This window comes from Misgurnus anguillicaudatus, chromosome 17 (assembly GCF_027580225.2).
Source record: "Misgurnus anguillicaudatus chromosome 17, ASM2758022v2, whole genome shotgun sequence".
Taxonomy (NCBI): Eukaryota; Metazoa; Chordata; class Actinopteri; order Cypriniformes; family Cobitidae; genus Misgurnus; species Misgurnus anguillicaudatus.
This window is the reverse complement of record NC_073353.2, coordinates 34,825,043-34,848,714: the sequence shown is the minus strand read 5'-3', so window position 1 is coordinate 34,848,714 and position 23,672 is coordinate 34,825,043. Positions and strand designations below refer to the sequence as shown.

The following is a 23,672-nucleotide window of genomic DNA, read 5'->3' as shown; positions in this document are numbered from 1 at the left end:
ACGGTGAGACTGTTTTATCTGTTTTCAGACGAAACGGCACGGTCGGAGTACCCGCGGGTGAACCGCATAATATTTGATGTAACGGGTGTAATAATAGGCTTTTCGCGTGTCATTTGCGTTGTAGATGCAGGTCGGGACTCAATAGACAAGAGTAAAATGCGGGTCTAACATCCAAGACCAAAATTCGACTCGTTTTTAAATGGCCCCGTGCTTTGTGTTTAAGATCTGTCTGAAGACCGTTAAAGGTTTCTATTCAACTGCGCGATTTGCGGTGTGACCGGCTCGGGGTCTTTATCAAATGGTCCGGGTGTGAAATAAAATTGCTGCTGATGGATGTTCGGTCAATCACAGCTGTGCGGATTATCAAACAGGACTGTGCGTGAGTTTGCAACAGCTCTGTAACGCCAAACACGAGCACAACTTGCAATGCACACTACATTAAAACTACAATGAAATATCCGAACTACGTACGTAGCTATGTAACGTTTTTTAAGAAAATAACATAGAAATAACATATCAAACATAGAAAAGCAATATGCTATAAATATAAGGAAAAGTAAATGACAGCATGAAAATGATAAAAAAAAGACATGTTGGTTTACTGTAGCCTATATTCTACTTAAAAAAAAATAATGTACATTTATAATCATCATGGGCGCCCCCTGCCGCCACAGCTGAAAAAAATCCTAGAGGAAACACTGAATACCACAATATGCAATATAGAAGACATTCTCAATCACACACACAAATACACAAAGCTATGGCTGCCACAGAGAGCATTTTTTACAGATTTGGCAAAAAACAGCCACAGATGCAAAGCAAAGATGTAAATTGGTGGGCTCTAATGCTCACACAGGTGCGTGCGCACAAACACGTGCACACAAACACAGGCTTACACACAAAGTCACAGTAAAACTTACACACACATAAAGACACAAACACACACATACCTGCACGCACACACACACACACACACACACAAACACACACACGCACACACACACTTACATTCAGTCAAATTTCTGTGGCATTTTATAGAAGACATTTAAAAATGCATCAAAACCTACAAAAAAAATTATACTATTTGAAATATTTATTTTTAATGTCCTTTCTAATGTTTATATAAACATAAATTCACAAAATGTATCACTAAAGTAGTGATTTGAGCAGTTGGCCACATCCAGTGAAATGAATGGGTCTCTATGGGCCTTTGCTGGTCGAAATGATTTATTTCCTTAACTGTAATTCTTGTTTTTTCTAAACACCTGATGGCCAAATTCAACACATAACATCTAGATCAATATCTTAAATTTTTTAAAACACATTTAGATAATAATTTATGTGAATTTTTCACAAAAATTTGATATTTTACAGGCAAGCTAATGGTGTAGTTGAGGAATTTAGTGGTAAACAGGTACAAAAGTACTTAATATCTCCCAAAAAACAGCATTAATGTATAGATGGGAAGTAAACAAAAAAAAGTATATATTATTTGTATAATTTTTTGTAATCATTCTTTTAATTTCTGGAGTCATTTTTACCCCCACGGAACTATAACGCATACAGGAAAAAAAATTGTTTAGTAAGCGAGGAAATTCATCATGATGTGATTGCAGCATTATTCTCTGTGTAGATTTATAAATATTTCAAGTGGTAAACAACTCAATGGCAATGTTGATGTGAAATTTCACCAGCTGTTTTTCTGTCTAAAAGTGGTATTTAATCTGTTTGTAGAGGTTTTGCTTGTTGAAGAAAGAATACATGGAGAGCTTCGAAGCTATCTTTCAGGAGCAGTACGAAAACATCCATCGTCTCGAAACCAACAAACTGCGCAATGTCGCTCGAATGTTCGCTCATTTGCTCTACACGGATTCCATTCCATGGAGTGTGCGTAACACTTATTATTTCTTCTTTTACATGTGCTAGATCAGCATTTAGACGTGACCGTAATGCATCCCTCAAGCTGTAATTAGATTTCAGTAAACACCTCATCATTGTCTAGAGATACATTACTGGTTTCCAGATGCTGATCTTTCAGAAGTCAATGTATATGACTTTAGACTGAGATTGCTTGGCCTTGTGGTATAATGGTATGTTTTTTTTCCAGGTCCTTGAATGTGTCCGAATGAGCGAAGACACGACAACATCTTCCAGTCGAATATTTGTGAAGATCTTATTCCAAGAGCTTTGTGCTTATATGGGTTTGCCTAAACTAAACGAGAGACTTAAAGACATGTAAGTGCGTCTTTTATGTATTATGCGATCTGATAAAACGTTGAAGATAAAAGCAGTCCAATGTACCATCTGAATGTTTATATTCCAGGACTTTGCAGCCTTTCTTCGAGGGTCTATTCCCACGCGACAACCCAAGGAATACAAGATTCGCCATTAATTTCTTCACATCCATTGGCCTTGGAGGACTTACGTAAGTTTCTGTATTTGAAACCATCTACAATATTGTGTAAAGCTTTGTTGTTTTAATGCCATCATCTTTATTTTTCGCTCGGTTTATTTAGATACAAAAACTACAGGAAATATGTCAACAAAATGTAAAAAAAACTCAATTTTCATAACAAAATGCTTTCTTTTGTATTTAGTGTTGATCTCTCTTAGCACTAAAGATATTTTAAACTCTTTTGAGGAGACTAAAGTCCGGAAGCATATGGAACGTAGTGGCGTAGTGAAGAACGCAGAAGTGCAAAGAGCAAAACAAATTGCCAGTCAGAAATCTAAAACTGGGATTTTTTTCCACATTTCTCATTATCCCACTACATCTTGTACTCTGTCATGCGCTAGAAACACACTTTCTCATGAACACGTGTCGGACATTTTCTAATATAACTCCAATTATGTTTGCCTGAAAACGATAATCATATAGACGGTTTCATCGGACGCACGTGATACACGTCTGGATCCAAACTTTACTTCCGGTTTCGTTTTTTTAATGGTCTGACTAGTTGCTAAACTGATCTCTTGAACAAATGCCTCGTCGAAAATAACAAATGTTTTGGTTTCCTAGGTTATATATGTGGTGTTGTTTTGCTTGTTATATAAATAAACTACGTTTAAAGAACTTTGTTTTTATTTATTCTTGGCGTAGTTTACCGGAAGATACGTGCGGACCGCGACAGCCGCTTGTTTATGTTGTAACTGCTGAAACGGTCTATACATCAAGTAAATCTGGAAGGCATTATCATTTTTGGGTGAACTATCCCTTTAAAAGTACCGTCAGGTTCCTGCTATTGCTCAAGTGTAAGGGGAGCTCCAGGGGTTCCCCACGGGTCATCAAAAATTTCTGGAATATCATGGAATGTTGAAAGGCCTATTCCAGACATTGAAAGTCAGGGAATTGTATATTTTTAGTCATGGTATATGGGATTTTGTTTGTCACTTTAAATTTTAGTTTGCATTTATCAAAATGTAATCCAATTGTTAAGTTGTTATGTAAGGAATGCCATTTCTCCGGGTCCATGCATACACTAATTTCAAGTGAGACTACAATCTAAACATACATGTATTGTATGGCATTGTTTATTCATTTCACGCATTTAGGCAAAAAATTATAAACTAATGGTGTATACTACATTATCAGGCTCACGGCATCTCAGAAATACAAATAGATCATGAAAATTTAGTTTTATAGTCAGTAAAAGTCAGGGAATATTACATTTCGGCTTAAAGTGGGAACTCTGGAGCTCACACTAAGGGTGCGTCTCATTTCTCTGTCTTACCCCTTCCCCTTACCCCTTCACCTCGGTTTTGCGCGTTCATGTGAGGCGAAGTGGTGTCTCAATTCTCAGTTTGATCAAGGGCTAGGGCCAAGGCGTAGGGATACATAGCCCTTGAAACAAAGTGTGATAATGACCACACTTGAAAGAGAGGGGTAAACGTTAACGTAAGAATTTCTCTGGAGAGCCGGCATCAAGACGTTTTTATTGATGAACGTTGAACTGTCAAGGAGTCGCAAAAATGAAAGTAACGTTATTTTCTGCAGTTTAATTGAGATTATATTATGACACACATGTTTTATGATACTTTTAATAAAATGTTCAAGCGGTTTTAATTGTAATGTTTTTGTTTTGAATCGCTAGTTAAGGCGCTAGCTACCAGCTAAATTATGTGCTATTTGTTGAGCTCCGCTCAGGCAATCGATACCACAACCTGAGACAATGGCATCTTCTTTGTTTGTCAACGCTTGTCTGTTTACGTAGCAGCCGGTTAGCGGCAAGGAAAAGTGACGCAAACGGTAATCGAGTGGTGTCTCGTTTTTTAGACGAACGATCTGTCTTACCCCTTTCCCCTTTACTCGGTTTCGAGGGGCAAGGGGAAGACGAAGACAAAGGGGAAGGGGTAAGACAGAGAATTGAGATTGGCCCTAAGTACTTGACACTTTAGCTTATAGTTTTATTTAGTTTATTTAATACTGCATACAAATTTCCAGTATTTTCTGGTTGCATTCTAATGCATTATGTAAGGTCACTATACCATTGCAAAACTTTAAAGCTCACGTAACACACGCTGTTTCTGCATTTCTGATGTAAATCTGGAGTCCCTATAGAGTAGTATTACTTCCTTTTTATCTCCGAAGAGTCTTTAGTTTAATCAGATTTATAAAAGAAAGATTAGCTTTACCGAATCTTTCCGATAACGTACGGAAAAATGAAGTAGGAGGAGTTATACCGCGTGAGGAGCGAGTACGAGTCATGCAACACTATACAACACTGTTTAACTTATGATTCACTACATGTTCGTGTCATTTATATAATATGCACGCGACTATTTCCAACATAAGACAGAAGTCTTACTTAACGCATACAACTCGTGACCCGGTTGGGAAAATCCAGCGCATCAAACACACACGCAAAACTCCGCTGCTACCCCGGATTATAAACTATATCCATTGTTTCCATAAGGCTGACTTTCTTCTCCTTATATTCAAAAACACACTTCTTCTTTCGTGCCATTGTTGAGTTTTGTAATTAAACAAAGCTGTGACGCGTGATAAGATGTTTGCAAGTTCTAGCGTCTCCCACTGATTGACGGGTGGGCGGGGTTTTCCGGGGAAAGTGCCCATATAAAGAAGTGATACGTATAGAAAACCCCTGAAACATCAGCTGGACCTGTAATCGAAAAAAAACTTTCCGAAACTTGTACGAACCCTGGCGAAGTGCATTCGGCACAGAAATACTCTGGAACATGTCCAACTGCTTTTTTGGCACTTTGCCACGTTTAGCATGAGGAAACAACTCTATAACTGTGTTAATAAGTCAGAATGCTTAAAATACCATTGAACCCCCCCTTTAAATCTAATTGTGGCCTAAGACTTTGCACAGTAATGTATGTAACTAAAACCTTTATTTAACCTTAGACAAAATCCTTACTCTTGTAGCTTGTTTTTAGAGCATTGCATTTGTAGCACAAAGGTTGTGGGTTCAATTCCCAAGGACATACAGTACAGGGCAAGTCGTAGGCCACCACCACCAGACTTGTTGTTTTACAAGTTTTAATGTCCATCCATATTTATTTTTCTATTTATTTTATTAAGCTACAAACAGAAAATACAGGAAATGGGTAAAAAAAATAATAATAATAATTTGCAGGACTAAATGTCGTCTTTAGGCATTGTCGGTGTTTAGTGTGACCTCTCCTGGCACTTATATAAAACTATACAGTTTTTAATACTATATACACATTTCACAATTGTATTTTCTGAAGTATTTTATTAAAGAGACTGAGAAATAATTATATATGATCACTATAACATTGCAAAAACAACAAATCTTAATTCTTGCATGGTGGCCTTTTGCACAGTACTGTACATACTGATAAAATGTATAGCTTGTTGGAAGCACTTAAAGCACCTGTCAAATGCATAACACGTAAGGCCTTGCTAAAATTGAGTATATTTTTTCCTATAGTGTCTAGATAACTGAAGCTCAACAAACAATCACTGATTTAATTTCTTTTGTTCATAGAGATGAGCTGAGAGAACATCTAAAGAATGCTCCTAAGATGATCATGACTCAGAATCAAGATGTGGAGTCATCGGATTCTTCTTCCTCCTCTTCCTCATCCTCCTCAGACTCTTCATCTTCTTCTTCTGACAGCGACAGCAGCGACTCTGATTCGTCCAGTGACTCTGACTCTTCCTCAAGCAGCTCTTCAGGTATCAGACACCCTTGGAAAAGATCTCACTCCTCCCAGTCTTAATGCAGTCATGGCCTGAGCGGTGTGTTAAAAAGTGCTTATAATTAGATTTGAGAACAGACAGATTCTGACAGGAGTCTGTGAGCCACAGTCATTCAAGTGTGTTAATGTGTTTGCTGATAATGAAGTTACATTTTTAGAAGAAATGTGATGTCAGGCCTTTTTTTCCATCTCGTGTGCGTTAAATAGATGTTAATTGATGTTTACTGGTTTTCAAAGATGATAGGCATTTAGTTTTTCAGCACTTCCTTCAAATGTATGTCCTTCATGCACTCTTGGCCAGACATTAATGGCATTCATTTTTTAAACTATAGGCAAGTTAGTAGTGCAATTCTTGCTTTTTTAAAAGCTGGTCAGAGTTCATGATTCCACGGGTCCTTGAAATCCTTGAAAGTTTGTGAATCTGGGGGAAAAATTCAAGGCCCTGGGAAGTTTTTGAAAATATAGATACAGGTCATTATAAGTGCTTGAATCTATTTTTTGCAAGAAGTTTTCTGGAAAATCCATATTATTCCCTGTGTAGTGTAGGATAATATCATAAAAATTCGAGCTTTTTTAAGCACACATGCTAAACTGTTCGCTTTAAATGCTTATATCTTCTGTATGCGTATGTTGATTCATACCAAAATGCTTTTTTGCATATAGTTGTGTATGACACATGAAAACGTCTTTGGTTAGGTATGTAAACTGTTGTTTTCTGAGAAGGGAACGAGATGCTGCGTCTCCCTGCCATACTTCCTGCATCCCTGTAATGCCGTCTTTGGCAGTATTTTAGATAGTGATATACTTCCTGGATCCCACATCACCCTGTCTTTGTCGTTAAGCCTCACCATTGGTTGAATTTGATATACACATTCAGACACACTTACCCCTGGAGGCGTCTTCAAAGTGTCACCGCAGTGACGCAGCGCGAGTTTCCTCGAAAGGGAGCTGTAACAATGTATCTTAAAAAGTAACACAATGTAACCTTTCTCTCACTTAAAATGTGTCCCCACATTAATTCCTTGAATTTGAGGGTATTGGACCTGGAAAGTCCTTGAAAGATCCTTGAATTTGAAGTTAACTAAGGTGTGGGAACCCTGAGAGTTGGTGCTGTAGGATTGAGACAACACTGATGTGTGACAGCTATGCTTATTTCTGATAAATAAACAGATGTAGACAATACCACATTTACATTCATTCATTCATGCTTTTATACAAAGTGACTTGAGTTCAAAATGCTTAAACACTCTTATTCCTCTGCAGATTCTGATTCGAGACGCAAGAAAGTCTCGGGCAAAAAGAAGAAAAATAAGGACAAGAGCTCCAGTAAGGCAGCTAACCAGCGATCTCCTCTGGAGGAGCGACCCAGCAAGAGGCAAGAGAACCGACGGCAAGACAGGAGTGACGAAGATCCACGTAAATCAGATGGCCACCAGAGAGATGCCCGTCGCAGGGGCCGCGTAGAGGAATCGCCTCCTGCTCGACAACGAGGAGAACCAGAGCGTAAAAGAGGAGACAGGGACCAGGAGCATCAACGGCACGCCCAGGATTATGAGGACAAGCAGCGGGACTCACGCAGGAACAAGGACAATGAAAAAAGTGGTTCCCAGGCGGAAAGGGACAAAGATAGACGGAGAAGCCGGGAGAAGGAGCCACTGAGGAGGAGCAGGGAAAGGTCAAAGTCACGGGAGAGGAGCCGCAAGGAGAACGACTCCAGGGACTCCTACAGGAACGGCATGGAGAGGGCAGACAAAGAGAACCGGAATTCTCACAGATACACCGAGTCCAGGAGGAAAGCGGAGAGAGGCGGGGATGGATCACCTAGGAGACACAGATAGCCACCTCAATGAAGGTTAAAGAAAAAGTGTAATAGTTGTGTTGTGGACCTTTCTTGTTCACTGTGGCTCTCACCAGTGTGCTTCTGCATAGCCTTTATGTTGCCATACAGTTTTCGAACAGGAACTTTTGTAGTCTCTGGTTTGGTGAGAGGTGCTCCCGAAAGAATTTTAGCGGTTGAAGAGGACTGTGCTTATATTGTCGGGGACATTTTGTATTGTAACTTTTGCCCAATGTATTTTTTGCTGTTGTTTCAGACATAATTGGGAAAAACAAGATTAAAGATGACATTTGAGATCAATATGAAGGCTTGAGACTGCTCATTCAAGCTTTTTTTATGTGTATTGCTCTAAGTCAGAGGTCTTCATCCTTTTTCAGCCCAAGGACCCTTTGATGGATACATAAGAGGAACTAGTGATGTGCGGGTCGCCTCGTAGCCCCGTGGGTAACCCGCGGGTCGGGTTGGGGCGGGTAAAGTAATTGTAACTTTAATGCGGGGCGGGTTGGGGCAGGGTCATTAAAAACAAAATTAAAAAACAGATATTTTGCGCCTAATTCCCTGTAGCATATATACAAAATATTTGGAATATATATTTTTATATTTTATTACGTTCATTAGGCCTACGTGGCAAAACGTAACTTCAGCAGCGTAACTTGATATCCCCAAACCTTTGGGGTCACGGAAGCGCCAAGCAGCTCTTGCTGCCAGCCACAACAACAAAACAAACGGAGAAATAAAAGATGAAAGACGATCTGCGGGAGAAATTAAGGTAGGGAATTTGTGAATAGATAATACAAATGCTGCTTTGTAAATGTTGAAAATGTTTATTATTATACTATCTCAATATTAATATGACAATGCCGGTTTCAATGGTTTATTCGCGTATGTTGTTGCCACTTTACAAGGCGATGTTATCTAATGGCTGTTTCCAAGCACTTTTAGGCTGAAAAAGCCTTTTTTTTATTTACATTACAAATGCCTAGTATGTCTATTTTAATGGGCGCAGCGGTGCGGGTTGTAAAAATAGATACAGTGTTGCGGGGCGGGTTGGGGCAGGCCAAATATTTCATAAAAGCGGGACCCGCGGGTTGGAAAAAACGCCGACCCGCGCATCACTAAGAGAAACATGTATCAAATTAGGACTGTATTTATTATTAATTTATAAAACATACGTTATGATGGTTACATTACACTGTAAAAAATAAAATAAAAAACAATTCAACATGAAGTTAAAACCACTTAGTTTTGCAAGTCAATTCAACATACTATTTTACGTTTTGACCTGTGAATAGTTGACATAACTTATAAAAACAAGTTGAAATTGTTTAACTTAATTTTTTAGTGAAAATAGCATAAAAATATAGGTTGATTTGACAAAAATGCTGCATTTTTTACAGTGTGCAAAGATATTAAAATAATATTTTTGGCATACTACATAACATTTTAATTTAACTGAATAGATTTTATTTTGGGAATGTTAGGCTCTTTATTTTTTATTATTAACCTTTTTGTGCATATTTGTTTGATGCCTAATTACACCCAGTAATACCACCACAGACCCCCAAGGGTCCCTTTATCCTCTGTTGAAGACCCATGGTCTAAGCATCAAAACACTTAAAGGTGCAGTTTGTATTTTTTAGAAGGATCTCTTGACAGAAATGCAAAATAAAATACAAAACTATATTATCAGGGGTGTATAAAGACCTTTTTATAATGAACAGTTATGTTTTTATTACCTTAGAATAAGACGTTTTTATCTACATACACAGAGGGTCCCCTTATGTGAAAGTCGCCATTTTGTGACGCCATGTTTCTTCAGAAGCCATTAACGGACAAACTTTTTTACTAAGTTGTCTACGACGATGACATGTTTTTCCAGTGGCGGCTACCGTAGCGTTTCAAAAGCAAGGGGGGAGCAGTGGACTGAGCCGTTGGTTGCAATTCGCAACCTCACCACTAAATGCTGCTAAAATGTACACACTGCACCTTTAAATTTATAGATGAATTCACTAAATGCATTAGATTTTTTTTTTTTTTAATGTTAATGGCACTGAAAAATTGCAAGGTCACCAAGCATAAATTAAGGGGAGCTGACTTTATACATGCATTAAAATTACTCGAAGACAGTAGATGGAGTTTCATGAGTTTATATGCTTTCATACTTACGTTTGTTGTAAAAAATGAAAAAATGCAATAAATATATAATTAAAAAATAAATAAAATTAAAGATCACTTAGTTAGAGATAATTGCTAAAATGCCTCAGTTCTGTGTAAAGCTTCAGCATCATTTTTTTGCACCTGCCACTTGCTGTATATTTATGTAATGCAATGACCTGCATACATTTTTATTGTGGCTAAAGAATCACACTTCCAAGTGCCGCCCCATGTCAGATAAAAATAGCATAGGTTTTCCATCTGTTCTGTCGATGTTGGAGCTATATGACATCACAGCGTACCATGCAACTCTTGTCACGTCTGATCAGAGATGTAGTGACATTTCATCACATGTTTCGAGTAGCATGCTTGCATTGTGCATGAACCCGATTTGCTTTTTTCTGCCGAGCTGCTTAATAGGATTTTACATCTGCTGTGACCTTGAATGTATTTTCAGGGGTTACCAAGGCTGGACCGTTTAAGTGAAGCCCAATATAGAAACAGCCTTTTTCTTTGTAGTAGGAGATAATGGGATGCAGGACAAGCCCACTGGGATTGTAGCGCAGCCGATCATGTGTGAATTAAAGGTCATCAATTGAGTGTGAGCAGTTTGTTCAGAGGGAAAGGATCTCGGGTTTGTTCAACAAAGCTCACCAAAAGAGCGAATCTTACGAAAACTGTTTCCAGGTCATATTTATTTATAAGTTAACAGCAGAACGATGAGAAATTCATTTGCAATTATAAAATCTTTTTTTTTGCATCGCATTACAATATTTTTTTGGCACATTCTGGCTACCGATTGAAGCCCGATGTGTCAGGTGTAATTCACTTCTGCTCACGTACATAATTTTCACTTGCACTGCTCCGGCATACTTTTACACTTTCCTACATTCCGACACCCCATCCTAAACCTTACGTTCAGCAAATTAGTGGTGCTTTGTCGTACCTTCACAAAAGGGCACTAAATCATGTTCTCGCTCATTTTCCTACACTACTCACCAGTGTTGGGGAAAGTTACTTTTAAAAGTAATGCATTACAATATTAAGTTACTCCCAAAAAAGTAACTAATTGAATTACTTAGTTACTTTTCATGGAAAGTAATGCTCACGTTACTTTTTAGTTACTTTTGCGTTACTTTTTCTTGGCTGAGGTTTGATCTCTTTCAGGCCTCAGTCGTGTTTTATGACTGAAAAGTTCTGCATTCAGAAATTGCATATTTCATCACAAAAATGTTGAGCTCTGGCCTGCCATCTCAGTTCCTGAACTGTTCCCACACTGACGTGTACGGGTGATTCTTGCGAAATTAGACTTATGAGGTGTCATGAAACATTTTGATTAAAAAGTAAATGCAAAGTAAGAGTATCAAAATAAGAAGCATACAGTTACAAACATCTCTTTATGTACTATTTTGCACATGATTTCAAATGACATCATACAAACCAATTTTGTTGTTTTTTTCCACATTTAAGGTGAAAATTTTCATTACCGCAACGTGGTATTATACTATAAACATTTACAGTAAAGAAACGTGGTATTTGGTGATCAATGGTAAATGTAGAGACAATAATAAGAAATATAAATGTGTCCAAGACCAATTTTCTCATCCTCCGCAACAATTTTCAATCATTGTTCGAGCCCTCAAGGAACTAACATTTAAAAAAAAAATGTTGGAAGGGACATAATTGACTGTGACACTCAAGATGGCTACCAGGTAAGCAGTTCTTATTTTTTCTCTCCAGATAAAAGTTGAAATTTTGTTTGTCATAGTACCTAGACAACTTTTTAGTTCTCATTACCGAAACATGAGTTTGTAAATGCATATATTTGTAATATCATGTTGCGGTAATGATAATCTAAAAAATGTAAGTAATTCTATAGGAAATATTTTTTTAAATCCTCTAAAAATGGTTATAGTAAGTTCAGACCTTAATCTTATATGTGCAAAAAAATTGGCTTCAAAGGCTTTAAAAAAAATCTGATGCTGGACACCTTTTAAGTCTGGATTTCGTGAGAATCACCCAAATGCATAGAGTTCATAATATGACTATGTTTAGTTTAATTCAGTACATAAATTGATCAAATTAATTAAACTAAAAAAGTACCTTGCATTATTTTTTGAAAAAGTAACATATTTATGTGTACATTTAAAAAGTAATGCATTACTTTACTCGATATTTTAGAAAAGTAATATTATAACGTAATGCACATTACTTGTAATGCGTTAACACCAACACTGCTACTTACTGTTGGTGGAATGATCTTCCTATTGGAGTTAAAATTCCTATTTTCCTCAAATATTTAACAAATTGATATTGACCGCAGACACCTCTTTTATACTCTTTAGTAAAAAAGTGTAACAGTATAAGCACTTCTTGTATTATTGCATTCCTATGACAAATCACTTTATTGTATCTTTGTAAGTCGCTTTGGATAAAAGCATCTGCTAAATGTTAATTCTCATAATGCATCCAGATGTTTTTTTTATGGCATCTTTGGATAAAAAAATCATTAGTACACAATTATTTTACAAAGTTAGTATAACCGTAATACAGCAAATACTATCCTGATGTATATAAACTTTTTAATTTAGTTATTATAAAAGTAATTAATCAACCAAGTAACCAAAATTCATTGTTTTTTCCGTTTGATTATTTGGCACCTGTCATGGCATTCACCCAGCCAAATCTCTTCAAAGAGAAGAACAACAAGCATGAATACTCAAGTGGGTCAATGGTATTAATAACTAATGTGCTTCGGTGCTTAAATGTCTTGTTTATCATCTGTTCCTGCTGGAGACAGATTGTTAACAGTATATGAGAGTACAAAGAACCTCATTGTCTCTGGACGGCATCTGTAACAGAAGGCACTCTGGTGGGCGACGCTTGCCTGTTTTATTATCAGTGAAGCAAGAGATAGACCAGTTATTTCAACCTCCTTTGACACCACGCTGTCAGAGTCACTTCTGGAAAAGCTGCTTCTCTGTCGCTTGAACCACCAACAGCACATCTGCTGGAATTTTGCACTTTAATATTAAGAGTCGTTCCCTTTCCATTCACAGCCAGCTGTCATTTTGCTTGTCTGACTCAAGAATCACTTTACACCCCATGTGTCGTCCTGTACTTGGTGGGTATTTTAGGTTTCGGTGTGTGATATAAAGCAAGGCTGTAAATCTAATCCTCTGCTGTTCTCTTGACTATACACATGTATTCATAAGTACAGTATTGTTGTTATTCGCATTTCTCGGGCTAAGATATGGGAGTGAGATTTTTGAGATGTGGGAATAGCAGCTTTCATCAATCTCCAAACACCTGACTCACTGCTGGGACACACTTGACATCAGCATTTGGTTGCGTTATTGTCTGTCCATGCATGCTTATTTTACTTATTTTTTTAGAATGAAGAATATGGGAATTGATTTACAGATCTACTTCCTATTTCTCGGTGCATTACTGTAGACGGTGAAAATGCAGCACATATATTTTGTGGTCAAGCTCTGATGGCTGTCGGTGTAAGAATGGGCAGTTTAGCAAATGCCAGAAAAGAAAATATTGAATGGAAGCTCTACCCAGCATCACCACAGGAAATGAATGATAGGGTGGAGTTCGGTGTGGGTGGTTCTTCGAACCCTGTTTTTAAATTCTAAAATAGAAAGTTTGTAGATCACCGTAAGTGTAGCGTGCAATTAGGGGCCAATTCTTTCTGCGATTTTTTTTTTATCACAGTTAACATCTCAAATGTTATTTAAACAGAAACCATGCAGCCAAGTCCAGATTACAGTTTTCTGTTGAAATTAAATAAGGACTTGTAAACAAACATTTGTGTTTACAACTCACATCCATTTACAAAGCTCTCTGGTCATGTATCTCAGGGGATATGCACATTCAAAATGTGCTAAATAACAGAAAAAATTTTACTTTTTCTGTGTTTAAGTGATATAATTGTACTAGCACACAGTACCTAACTTAGTTTTGGTAAACCATTCTCTGCAAGCATGTGAAAAATATGTCATTGAAATTTGGCTCCTCTTGTGATGTCAGAATTGGATAATGCCACCCCTTAATTTGCACTATGCAACCACGGCACTGCCATTTAGTGCAGAGATCAGCTCATTTGCATTTCAAAGGCACATTTTTGTTTACACCTTCAAAGTGTCAATTTTAACATGTTATAATAAATTAGGGGGTATTTTGAGCTAAAACATCACATATGTACTCTGGGGGCACCAATAATGTTTATTTTACATTTTGTAAATGTCCCCTTTAATTTAATTTTCTTTTTCAGCATCTAAAAGGGATATTTCATCCAAATATGAAACTTTTGTCATGTACTTACTTGATTTGTTGAACACAGAAGATGATATTTTGATAAATGATGGTAAGCACACACCTGATGGTGCCCATTAACTTCCGTAGTAGAAAAAACAAATACCATATTAGTTAATGGGTACCGGCAACTGTGTCTATCAAAATATCTTATTTTGTGTTCAACAGAATAAAGAAACTCATACAGATTTCGAACAATAAATGATGACAGAATTGACATTTTTGGGTGAACTATTCCTTTAAGACAGGATTTACAATCAATACTATAAATTAAATGTCATTATTAATAATATAATATAATATTAATATAATAATTAATATACATTAAAAACAAAGTTGGGAGGAACCACGTACGCGTGACCTAGTGTTAGTTTTGGGATAGGCTATAACAGAAAACTTAAACTTAGTGCTGTGATCTATATACTCATCACAGACCCAATTAAGAAAAATAATAGAAGGTTTATTAAAAAATTCATCACATAATTTCAAAGTGATTAGTTTCCTGAAAGAAAGGTGTTTTCAACGCGAAATTGCCTATTATATACGATTACTATGGTGAGGTTCTAGCTTATGAATATTAAGTAGGTCGTGCTGACGTTACTCTCCAATAACAAGGGTTCGACTTGAATATTAAATAAACCGGGCTGACGTTGTCGAAATTTGTCCTATAGCGAAACCCCAGCTACTGAATATTAATACAGCAAATGTGACGTTGCTCATTAATGTCCAATGGAGAAGTCATGCATCATGAATATTACTAACACGGCCGTCAGTTTAGTAGGATTTGTAAACACTTCAGTCAGGACGAGGCGCATCGCCTCAAACACAACCTGCCGCGCGCGGAAGACAAGTCTGTTGAACTTTATCAGCACACCGGCTATTCAGGTAAGGGATTTTCAGTGGATTATAATAGAGCTATTAATGAAATAAGATCAGATGAGTTATCTTATAAAGGATTTAATTTTAAGAAACAAGAATTCATCCGTGCGCCACCGGAGCGCACGAGGAACCGTTCAGATTATGATGAGCTGACCTGAAAGAAAAGTGTAGAAGTGCAGTACAGACTACTATGAAAGGCATGGTTATTGCTGAATTACGTTTTAATATTAATGTATCACGAAGCATTCGTATCTTACCAGTACGTTACAACAGCGGACATCGGTGCCTCACCTACACGTTAATGTTTCCATAAAAGTTAGTATTCTTATATTAAAGAATATCCATCCTAGTTTTATTACTTAAACTTGCATGTTGAGGAGTCTGCATATTGATTATTATATTGATATTTCCTTCTGTCTTTGATACTGTAAGATCTCGTGCGCGTTGCCCTCCACGCGCATCTTTCTCGTGTCTTTGGAGTCTCTGTCCCTAATCAGAGCGCGTGCTGTATGTCACGGGCATCTAAACTTTATCAACACGACTTAATCTTTCCTGTGTACACCTTACTATCATTCAGAATAGTAGAATAGTGTAATTTCTTCTCTTTGTTGTCAGCATCACAGTCAACATAGATCAACTGATGTGATGGCAGCTCACTTGATTTTGATCAACTTTTGATTTATATCCATGTCCTGTCTGTGATGGTGTACAGTATGTAGTGTATAACATTAAATTATCAAATAATAGCAGTGTTTGTGCACCACCAACAATATCATGTTTATAAGTTAGCAGTAAGCAAAATTTACCGTTTATATTACAGTAAATATCTGTCTAATATTTGCATTTTTGCAGTAAACTTCATAAATCGGTATATAGGTTAAGTTTAAGATATCCAAGCCATTGTCAGTTTTTTGAGTGATGCAAGGCTGAAAATATTTAAAAACGTCCATAGGAAATGTAACAGGACCTGCATAGAAATCCTCTTTTAAAGTAGCTATAAAATTAAAATGAGAAACTGTAATTTGTTTTCCAATATTGTAGATATTGTTTTACTATTTTTTTTTTAAAAAACCAAACCTTAATAAAAAGTTGCAACCAGAAACTCTTTATATCTAATATTGTAATTGCTGCTATAGGCCTACTCTATGCCGAATAATATAACAGGAAACTACTAATAAAATACCAATATAGTTTGGTCTTTTGCTTCTTTCAATTTTTATTTTATGACATGACACAATATAACATATTCAGCTATATTAATGAGTTTTACCTGTTATAAAACATGAATTTATAATGTATATTAGTGGAACTGAAGGTTGGATTAAACATGAAATGCACGTGATCGTTGTCATCAGTAAGGCGACCAATCACGAAGAGCTGTGTCATTATCAGTGCGCTGAGCCATGCAGCTGGCTACTCTCGAAACGCTCTCGCGATCTTTAAAACCATACGTCACATGCCTTCAGCGGACAAAATTTCTAACCAGCTTTCACTGCTTCAAGTCAGCCGTCGATCGGTCTGCGCAGCGCAGCATAAAGTCGAACACACCTGATCTCTCTTTACTTACCTACTGTGGATTCACACCAGCCGCGTTTGAGGCGTAAAATTCACGTCTATCGCATGTAGTTTGCCACTTGAACATTTTGAGTTTACTCGCTTCATTCACGCGTGAAATTCTAGTCATCGAGACATTCACGCGGAAATTCGCGTTATGGGAGGGGCTCCTGCGACTCCGCTCGCTTCCTGTAATCACGTCTCTACTAGAGCAAGCTCCTGATTGGTTAACACAGCTCGTTTTTCCACCAAAGCTCAAATTTTTCAAGTCATATATTTCCCATGGCAATGCTCAATTCGTGACATTTGTGCGAACATAGACACGCGAATTAGGGGGAATCGCGTCCACCGCGCGGCGCTAAACGCCTCATTCGTGCCGTGAGACCTTCAGACGCGAGTCAACGCGTTTTCACATTGACTTTACATTGAAATAACTTGTGCTTGACGCCTCTACCGCGGCTGGTGTGAATGCAGCATTATGGTATCACAGGTGGGCGGGGTCAGGATGAGGATCGCACTGATTAGCAAATAGCAACATGACCAAAGTTTAAACGATTCAATTATTTCTCGATGGACAAATTCAAGTTCAGCCATACGTTTTTCATTTCAGAAGCCGTTTAACTTGGATATACATCTCCACAGGAAAAATAAGACACTTTCTACTTCCGTTTCATGGCAGCTTTAAAATGCTTGTTGTACTAATACAAGAAATATGAAAATCAAATTAGTTTAAAGATAAAACTAGTCTATTATCTGAAAGGAACTTCACCAGGTTCATTACACAGCCAAACCCAGTGTTACTGTTTATGTTGGTTTTGGTGTGTTTGATTTCCTCTGTGGTTTATGTGTGTGTTTAATGTAATGTGATGTGTTTTAGTGTAATGTGATGTTTGACGTGAACAGAAGGTTGCAGGCGTGCCTTCTCACATATTCTTTCTTGAGTGTCTTCTACCTGTACATAATTAAGAGAGCAATTATGTCATTTCCACATCAGGACTCATTTGCTCAGCAGTGTTGCGTCATGCCTTGAATAGCAAAACACTTTCCAGCCTTGATGCAGTCATCTTGGGAAAATGGGTCAGCAGGAACGTTCCTTTCATAAACACGTGCCTTTGTTCTTGGTGTCCCTGAGATAAATGTACCCACAGTGACAATAAGGAAGTGGTTGCGAGCATAGAATTGAATAGACTGCTTATAATGGAGGCTTGTGTTATGAGCAAATATGGTTACTTTTAGTCAAGGTCATAAGACTTGAATGTACAATCACCTGTTATGGATATTCATGGTCAATGAAATCATGGTAAACTCATAGAATTACAGTTTGGTTGAGCTGTCTGGGTGGGCCAGACATCACAGCATAATGTAGTCTCTACCCATGGTTTTATATTGGGGTGTTGGGTCAACCAAAGGCAGTTTGTGTCATCTCGTTATTAAATCCATTAAGAGGCAGGGTGTAACCCTGGACCCAGAACTATGGTATGTTAATGTAAACAATGTAATGCATACTGTAGGTTATGAAATATCTTGCAGGCTTTTCCTCAACTATCATTTAACAATGTTGGGTTAAAAATACCCCAACTTGTAAACCAATATGTGTAACCTAATGTTTGGGCTAAAAAACACACCAGCATTTTACAGTGTGAGAATTTAGTAGCAGCTAGACTTGTGCGTTTGTGTTTTGAGCGTCCTGTTTTACTGCATCAGATTACAAATATTAGTTGCAAATTTGCCATGATCGTTGCCAAATCTTGCACATGAAATTTTATGTAGACAAATCCTTTGTTTTTAAATGCTCTTATATACAGTGTATACCCAAAATCAATTACAGACAGGGTTTCCATGGGTCCTTGAAATCCTTGAAAGTTTGTGAATCTGGGGGAAAGAAATCAAGGTCCTGGGAAGTTTTTGAAAATATACATACATAGATAAAGATCATTGAAAGTGCTTGAATCTCTTTTATGCAAGAAGTTTTCTGGAAAAAAAATCCATATTATTCCCTGTGTAGTGTAGGATAATATTATACAATTTCTAGCCTTTTCAGCATACATGCTTAACTGTTTGCTTTAAATGCTTATATCTTGTGTATGCGAATGTTGATTCATACCAAAATGCTTTTTTGCATAGTTATGTTTGACACATGAAAGCGTCTCAAGTTACGTATGTAACTGTTGCTCCCTGAGAAGGGAACGAGACGCTGTGTCTCCCTTGTCATACTTCCTGCGTCCCTGTAACGCCGTCTATATTTCAGATAGCAATATACTTCCTGGCTCCCGCGTCACCCTGTCTTTGTCGTTAAGCCTCACCATTGGTTGAATTTGATATACACATTCAGACACACTTACCCCTGGAGGCGTCTTCAAAGTGTCACCGTAGTGACGCAGCGCAAGTTTCCTCGAAAAGGAACTGTAACAATGTATCTTAAAAGGTAACACGATGTAACCTTGCTCTCACTTGAACTGTGTCCCCACATTTAGTCCTTGAATTTGAGGGTATTGGACCTGGAAAGTCCTTGAAATGTCCTTGAATTTGAAGTTAACTAAGGTGTGGGAACCCTGTACCGTGTAATAGGGCTGGGCTGGTTGAAAGTTTACATCTGACCTCAGAGCTTCTGTTGCAAAGAATGAAGGCCATTTCAGACCATAGTGATATAGACGGTATTGTCTCATCCCGTATCCCACTGAGACAACTACTGATAACCAAAATTTGGTATACCATCCATACCTACATTAAAAATACCATACCACATTATTTACAGTAAACATACCCACAAGAAAACATGGCCTCTTCTTTATTACATGCATTTTCTGTTGACTTATTTATTTATTTATTTATTTTTTACTTAATAGTTTAATCTTTTGGTGCATTTCAAAGAAGTTGGGCTGTCATGCTGGAGTTAGAGCTGGTTTTGTTCTATAGCTTGTCCTCATGCAGCTGGGAGATGCCTGTATAGGTGACTGGTAATTAGTCCCATTCTGTCTGATGTGATTTATGGAGCTCACCATCATGCGTGAAAGAGATCCATGAGCCGAGGTACAGAAGTTATGTGTACAAGCATGCTCTACTTGTTTTATTAGAACTTCATATTTTAAGAAATCATGTTAATTTTGCACACAATTAAGAAAACATCAATTTGTTTGTTTAGTCTTTAAGATCTTTATACTGTAATTCTGTAGCCTTGTTTAAACAATGTTGCCCCATTTTGAGATCGTCCTTTCATCAGCCTGTGAGATCGCCGATGCATGATAGTATCGGGGGGCAGGGCATTAGTTTACTCATTTATTTATTTGTTAATTTTTTACTCATCAATCAACTTACTCTAAGGGCAACACTGTCATGAGCGCAACCTTTTTAAAATGAATGCCATTATTCCAAGCACCTCTAAACCCATGCCGTGCGCATTCACGTCCGAGCAAGAGTCCAAGATGAGGGCATTAAGTCCAGGTGCGTGCAGAAGGAATTCGCTCACGTTACAAGCTATCTCGCGCAAAGTGAAGGCTGCTATCGGCCATATGTCTGACGATTGTCGACACACGATAGTATTGTCTCTCGGCACAACGCTATTATCTTATATCTATTGTAAGATGCATACTGTTCCACTCTGTATTACCTAAAATCTTATTTCACAAGTCACCATAATTTTATATCACAGATATTATATAACGCAGCATGTTTTTATCTGTTGGAAATTCAATTGAATAATAGATTAAGTCTTACTTGACTATTTTTTGGTACTTGATGCTTGAAAACCAAAATATGGTACACTTTTAGAAAATAATGTACAAATGTTGTCTGAGGCCAAAGTTCACAGGTCACTTTGTACCTAAAGGGTGCATATTAATACCTCAAAGGTACATATCAGTAACGAAATGGTATTAGGACCTTTTTGAAGGGTCCCGTCTAATGTTGGGCGATATGTCCCATTTAAAGATTGTCCTGTCATCAGCCTGTGAGATCGTCGATACACGATAGTATGGGGGGGGGGAGTAGTTTACTCATTTATTTATGTGTTTACAGTATTTTTACTTATTTATGCCAAGTCACTTGATTGGTGGACAAAAAAGAAGCAAGGGCAACACTGTTATGATTGCAACCTGCTTAAAACTGATGACATTAATCCATCCGCATCATTAAGTTCAAGTGCTCTAAAATTTCCTACATGTCAGGGAGTGGGAACAACAAACTCGCTGGTTTTAACCCTCTGCGTGCCTAAAAACCTCTCTAGTGTAAGGAAATGTCAGAGCTGTGCGTATAACAAGCTCAGGTGCTAGAAGGAATCCATGCCGTGTGTATTCAGGTCCGAGCAAAAGTCCAAGACACGCGCATTGAGTCCACGTGCGTGCAGGCATTACAAGCTCTCTCGTGCAAAGTGAAGCACACAAACCCTGTTAATGTAAAACTATGATGATAATAATAATAACTATCGCCAACTATCGTCTTAAAAGACCACTATTAGCGATATGTCTGGCGATTGTCGAAACACGATACTATCGTCTATTGGCACAACCCTAGTACCTTCCCACTGTAATGTTTTTCTGAAATTGTGCATACCGCCATACAATCTGGTTCTAATAACGTCTATAAATCGCAACACATTTTCATGGCAATTTGTACGTACTTTGTACGGAATTTGTATGACCAACTTTTTGTACGATTTGTTTTTGCCCCGTGACATTAGGTTTGGGTGCGGGGCATCATTCTTGTTCTTTGTCTAATAATTATACGTTTTCCACTTTCTACAAATTTATATGAATAGTTAAAATACGTATGAATTGCTGTGAGATCAGGTTGCTTTTAACATACTGTTGTTAATACAGTTAATGTCTCTCAGCTGGTCTATTAGTTGTTTGTCATTATGGATTAATACTTCCCCATGTTTTGCTAGCTAAATGATATAAAAACTAATTTCCTGTTAAGGTCAGAACTGCTGTGGAGTGACATGCAGTTGTGACATGACGTCTAATTTGACCTGAATTAATATGAATATTACTACCAATACACACACGCACATGTGTGTACACCTCCATCATTGTGTGTGTAGTTCCTTTGACCTTACATTTATTTTTACTGACAGTAAAGCCCAGGAGGGGGGCGCTGATTCTGGCTGGGTTCGGAATGGGGCAGAAATAAATTGCCTCCACATCTCCTGCGTCTCTGCGGAGTTTAACGAATGATAACCGGAGCTGGGAAACTAGGATATGGGGAAGGTCAGCTAGTTTTAGCAATTAGCAGCATGGATGAAGATGGAAGGTGGAAGAATGAAAAGATGGGTAAGGAAAAGGGTAATGACTCACTCCATGTTTTCTCAGACAAGGTTGGGGCTGTTTTTTGGGACTTAAAAAATCAGGGGATTTAAAAACAGAGCAATACAGCAGAGGTTAGACAGAGAAAATCCTATTCTTTCATAGAGAAATTCATTTTGAAACAGACCCACATTGACCTCGGGGTTGTTAACCAGTGGTACTGTAATGTGTTTCTGTAAAAGTCAGTATGATAGAGGGCATTTTTACCATCCATAAATATTTCACACAAAATAGAAACTTTGATTTAGTTTTTATCATTTTTCTTATCGTTTTACCATGACCAATGAATTCTTTAACCTTTCCTGTACCTTTCATTTTTCATTGACTAATTTATTTTAAATCATGTCTGGTTGATTTGGTTCAAAGCTTGGAGCTCTTTATTGAAGATTTTTTGAGATCCCTAAGGATGACATTAATGGGAAATATCTTCCCAAAAACCAAGGCCAGTGGAAAAGTCACTGTTCGCTCTATAAACCACATTATCTCTGGATTTTTTATTCTCCCTATGGTCCCACGCTGCCGTCCACTCTCACCCTGTACGGATGTCCCCTGCTGCACACTTGTGTCCCACAACACCCAAAATACTCTTTTGATTCATAATTCACTTTGTCACTCTTGGTTTCCACAGTCATGCAAATTCTGCATGAGTTGCTTCACCAAGCTGATGCTAATTTGGTCATTTTCTGCTTGTTAAAGAACCCGTTGTACTCATGCATTTATATCTGTGGCATAACTGGGTGAATTTGCACCACGAGCCATTACCAAGGGATGGATGTAATGGGTGTCATGGGAAAAAAGTGCAAAGACTGAGGTGACATTACATTCTTCTAATGAGAGAACTTCTTATGCATTATTTAATAACGGAGTAAACACAGAACACATATGTAAATTGAAAAAACCCAGCTACAGATTTGGCATGATTCATTAAAATATGTGATTTTGCATGACAGATGCATAACAAACAATATGTGTCATATCATACACTCCCAGAAAAAAAAGGTACAAAAGTTGTCACTGGGATCGTACCTTTTAAAGGTCCTAATCAGAAGTGTATACTACTTAAGTATTTTAGTTGTACACACCAGAACCATTTTTTTTACTATATATGCAAGTAGATTACATGCAAAGTCAATGCAAAGCTGTGAATAGATGCAAGTTTAAATTGGGCAGCGATTGCTGTGAAAGACGCTATTTGCCTCAAACTCGTCTTTCGCGCAAGTAAAAAAATAATCTCAACTGGAAAATTTGCATGACAGAAAGTTAAATAGCAAGTAATCTAGAGCAAGGAAAGCAATGTTTTACTTTTGTGTGTACGCAGCATAAGGTACCCATGTTTACCTTTGAGGAACCAATATGCACCTTTTAGGCACAAAATTTTAATTTTCGTAAAGTTACCAGTTTTTGTACCTTATTGTACCATATAAGCTCTCTGGATG

At 37.6% G+C, this 23,672-nt stretch overlaps 2 protein-coding genes across 3 annotated transcripts in view; both read left to right on the top strand.

The window, feature by feature from the left end:
* cwc22 (CWC22 spliceosome associated protein homolog) overlaps window positions 1-8,326 on the top strand; it is a 152,952-nt gene extending 144,626 nt beyond the window's left edge. For both annotated transcript variants that reach the window (XM_073854677.1, XM_073854676.1), the window contains exons 17-21: window positions 1,735-1,887; window positions 2,108-2,235; window positions 2,324-2,425; window positions 5,976-6,166; window positions 7,453-8,326. In XM_073854677.1, coding sequence (XP_073710778.1) covers window positions 1,735-1,887; window positions 2,108-2,235; window positions 2,324-2,425; window positions 5,976-6,166; window positions 7,453-8,027 — 1,149 coding nt within the window. In that variant the 3' untranslated portion in view covers window positions 8,028-8,326. The remainder of the gene's footprint in view (window positions 1-1,734; window positions 1,888-2,107; window positions 2,236-2,323; window positions 2,426-5,975; window positions 6,167-7,452) is intronic.
* Window positions 8,327-15,251: 6,925 nt separating this feature from the next.
* znf385b (zinc finger protein 385B) overlaps window positions 15,252-23,672 on the top strand; it is a 203,042-nt gene continuing 194,621 nt past the window's right edge. The window contains exon 1 of the mRNA XM_055214620.2: window positions 15,252-15,388. The gene's annotated coding sequence lies outside the window, so the exon portion shown is untranslated. The remainder of the gene's footprint in view (window positions 15,389-23,672) is intronic.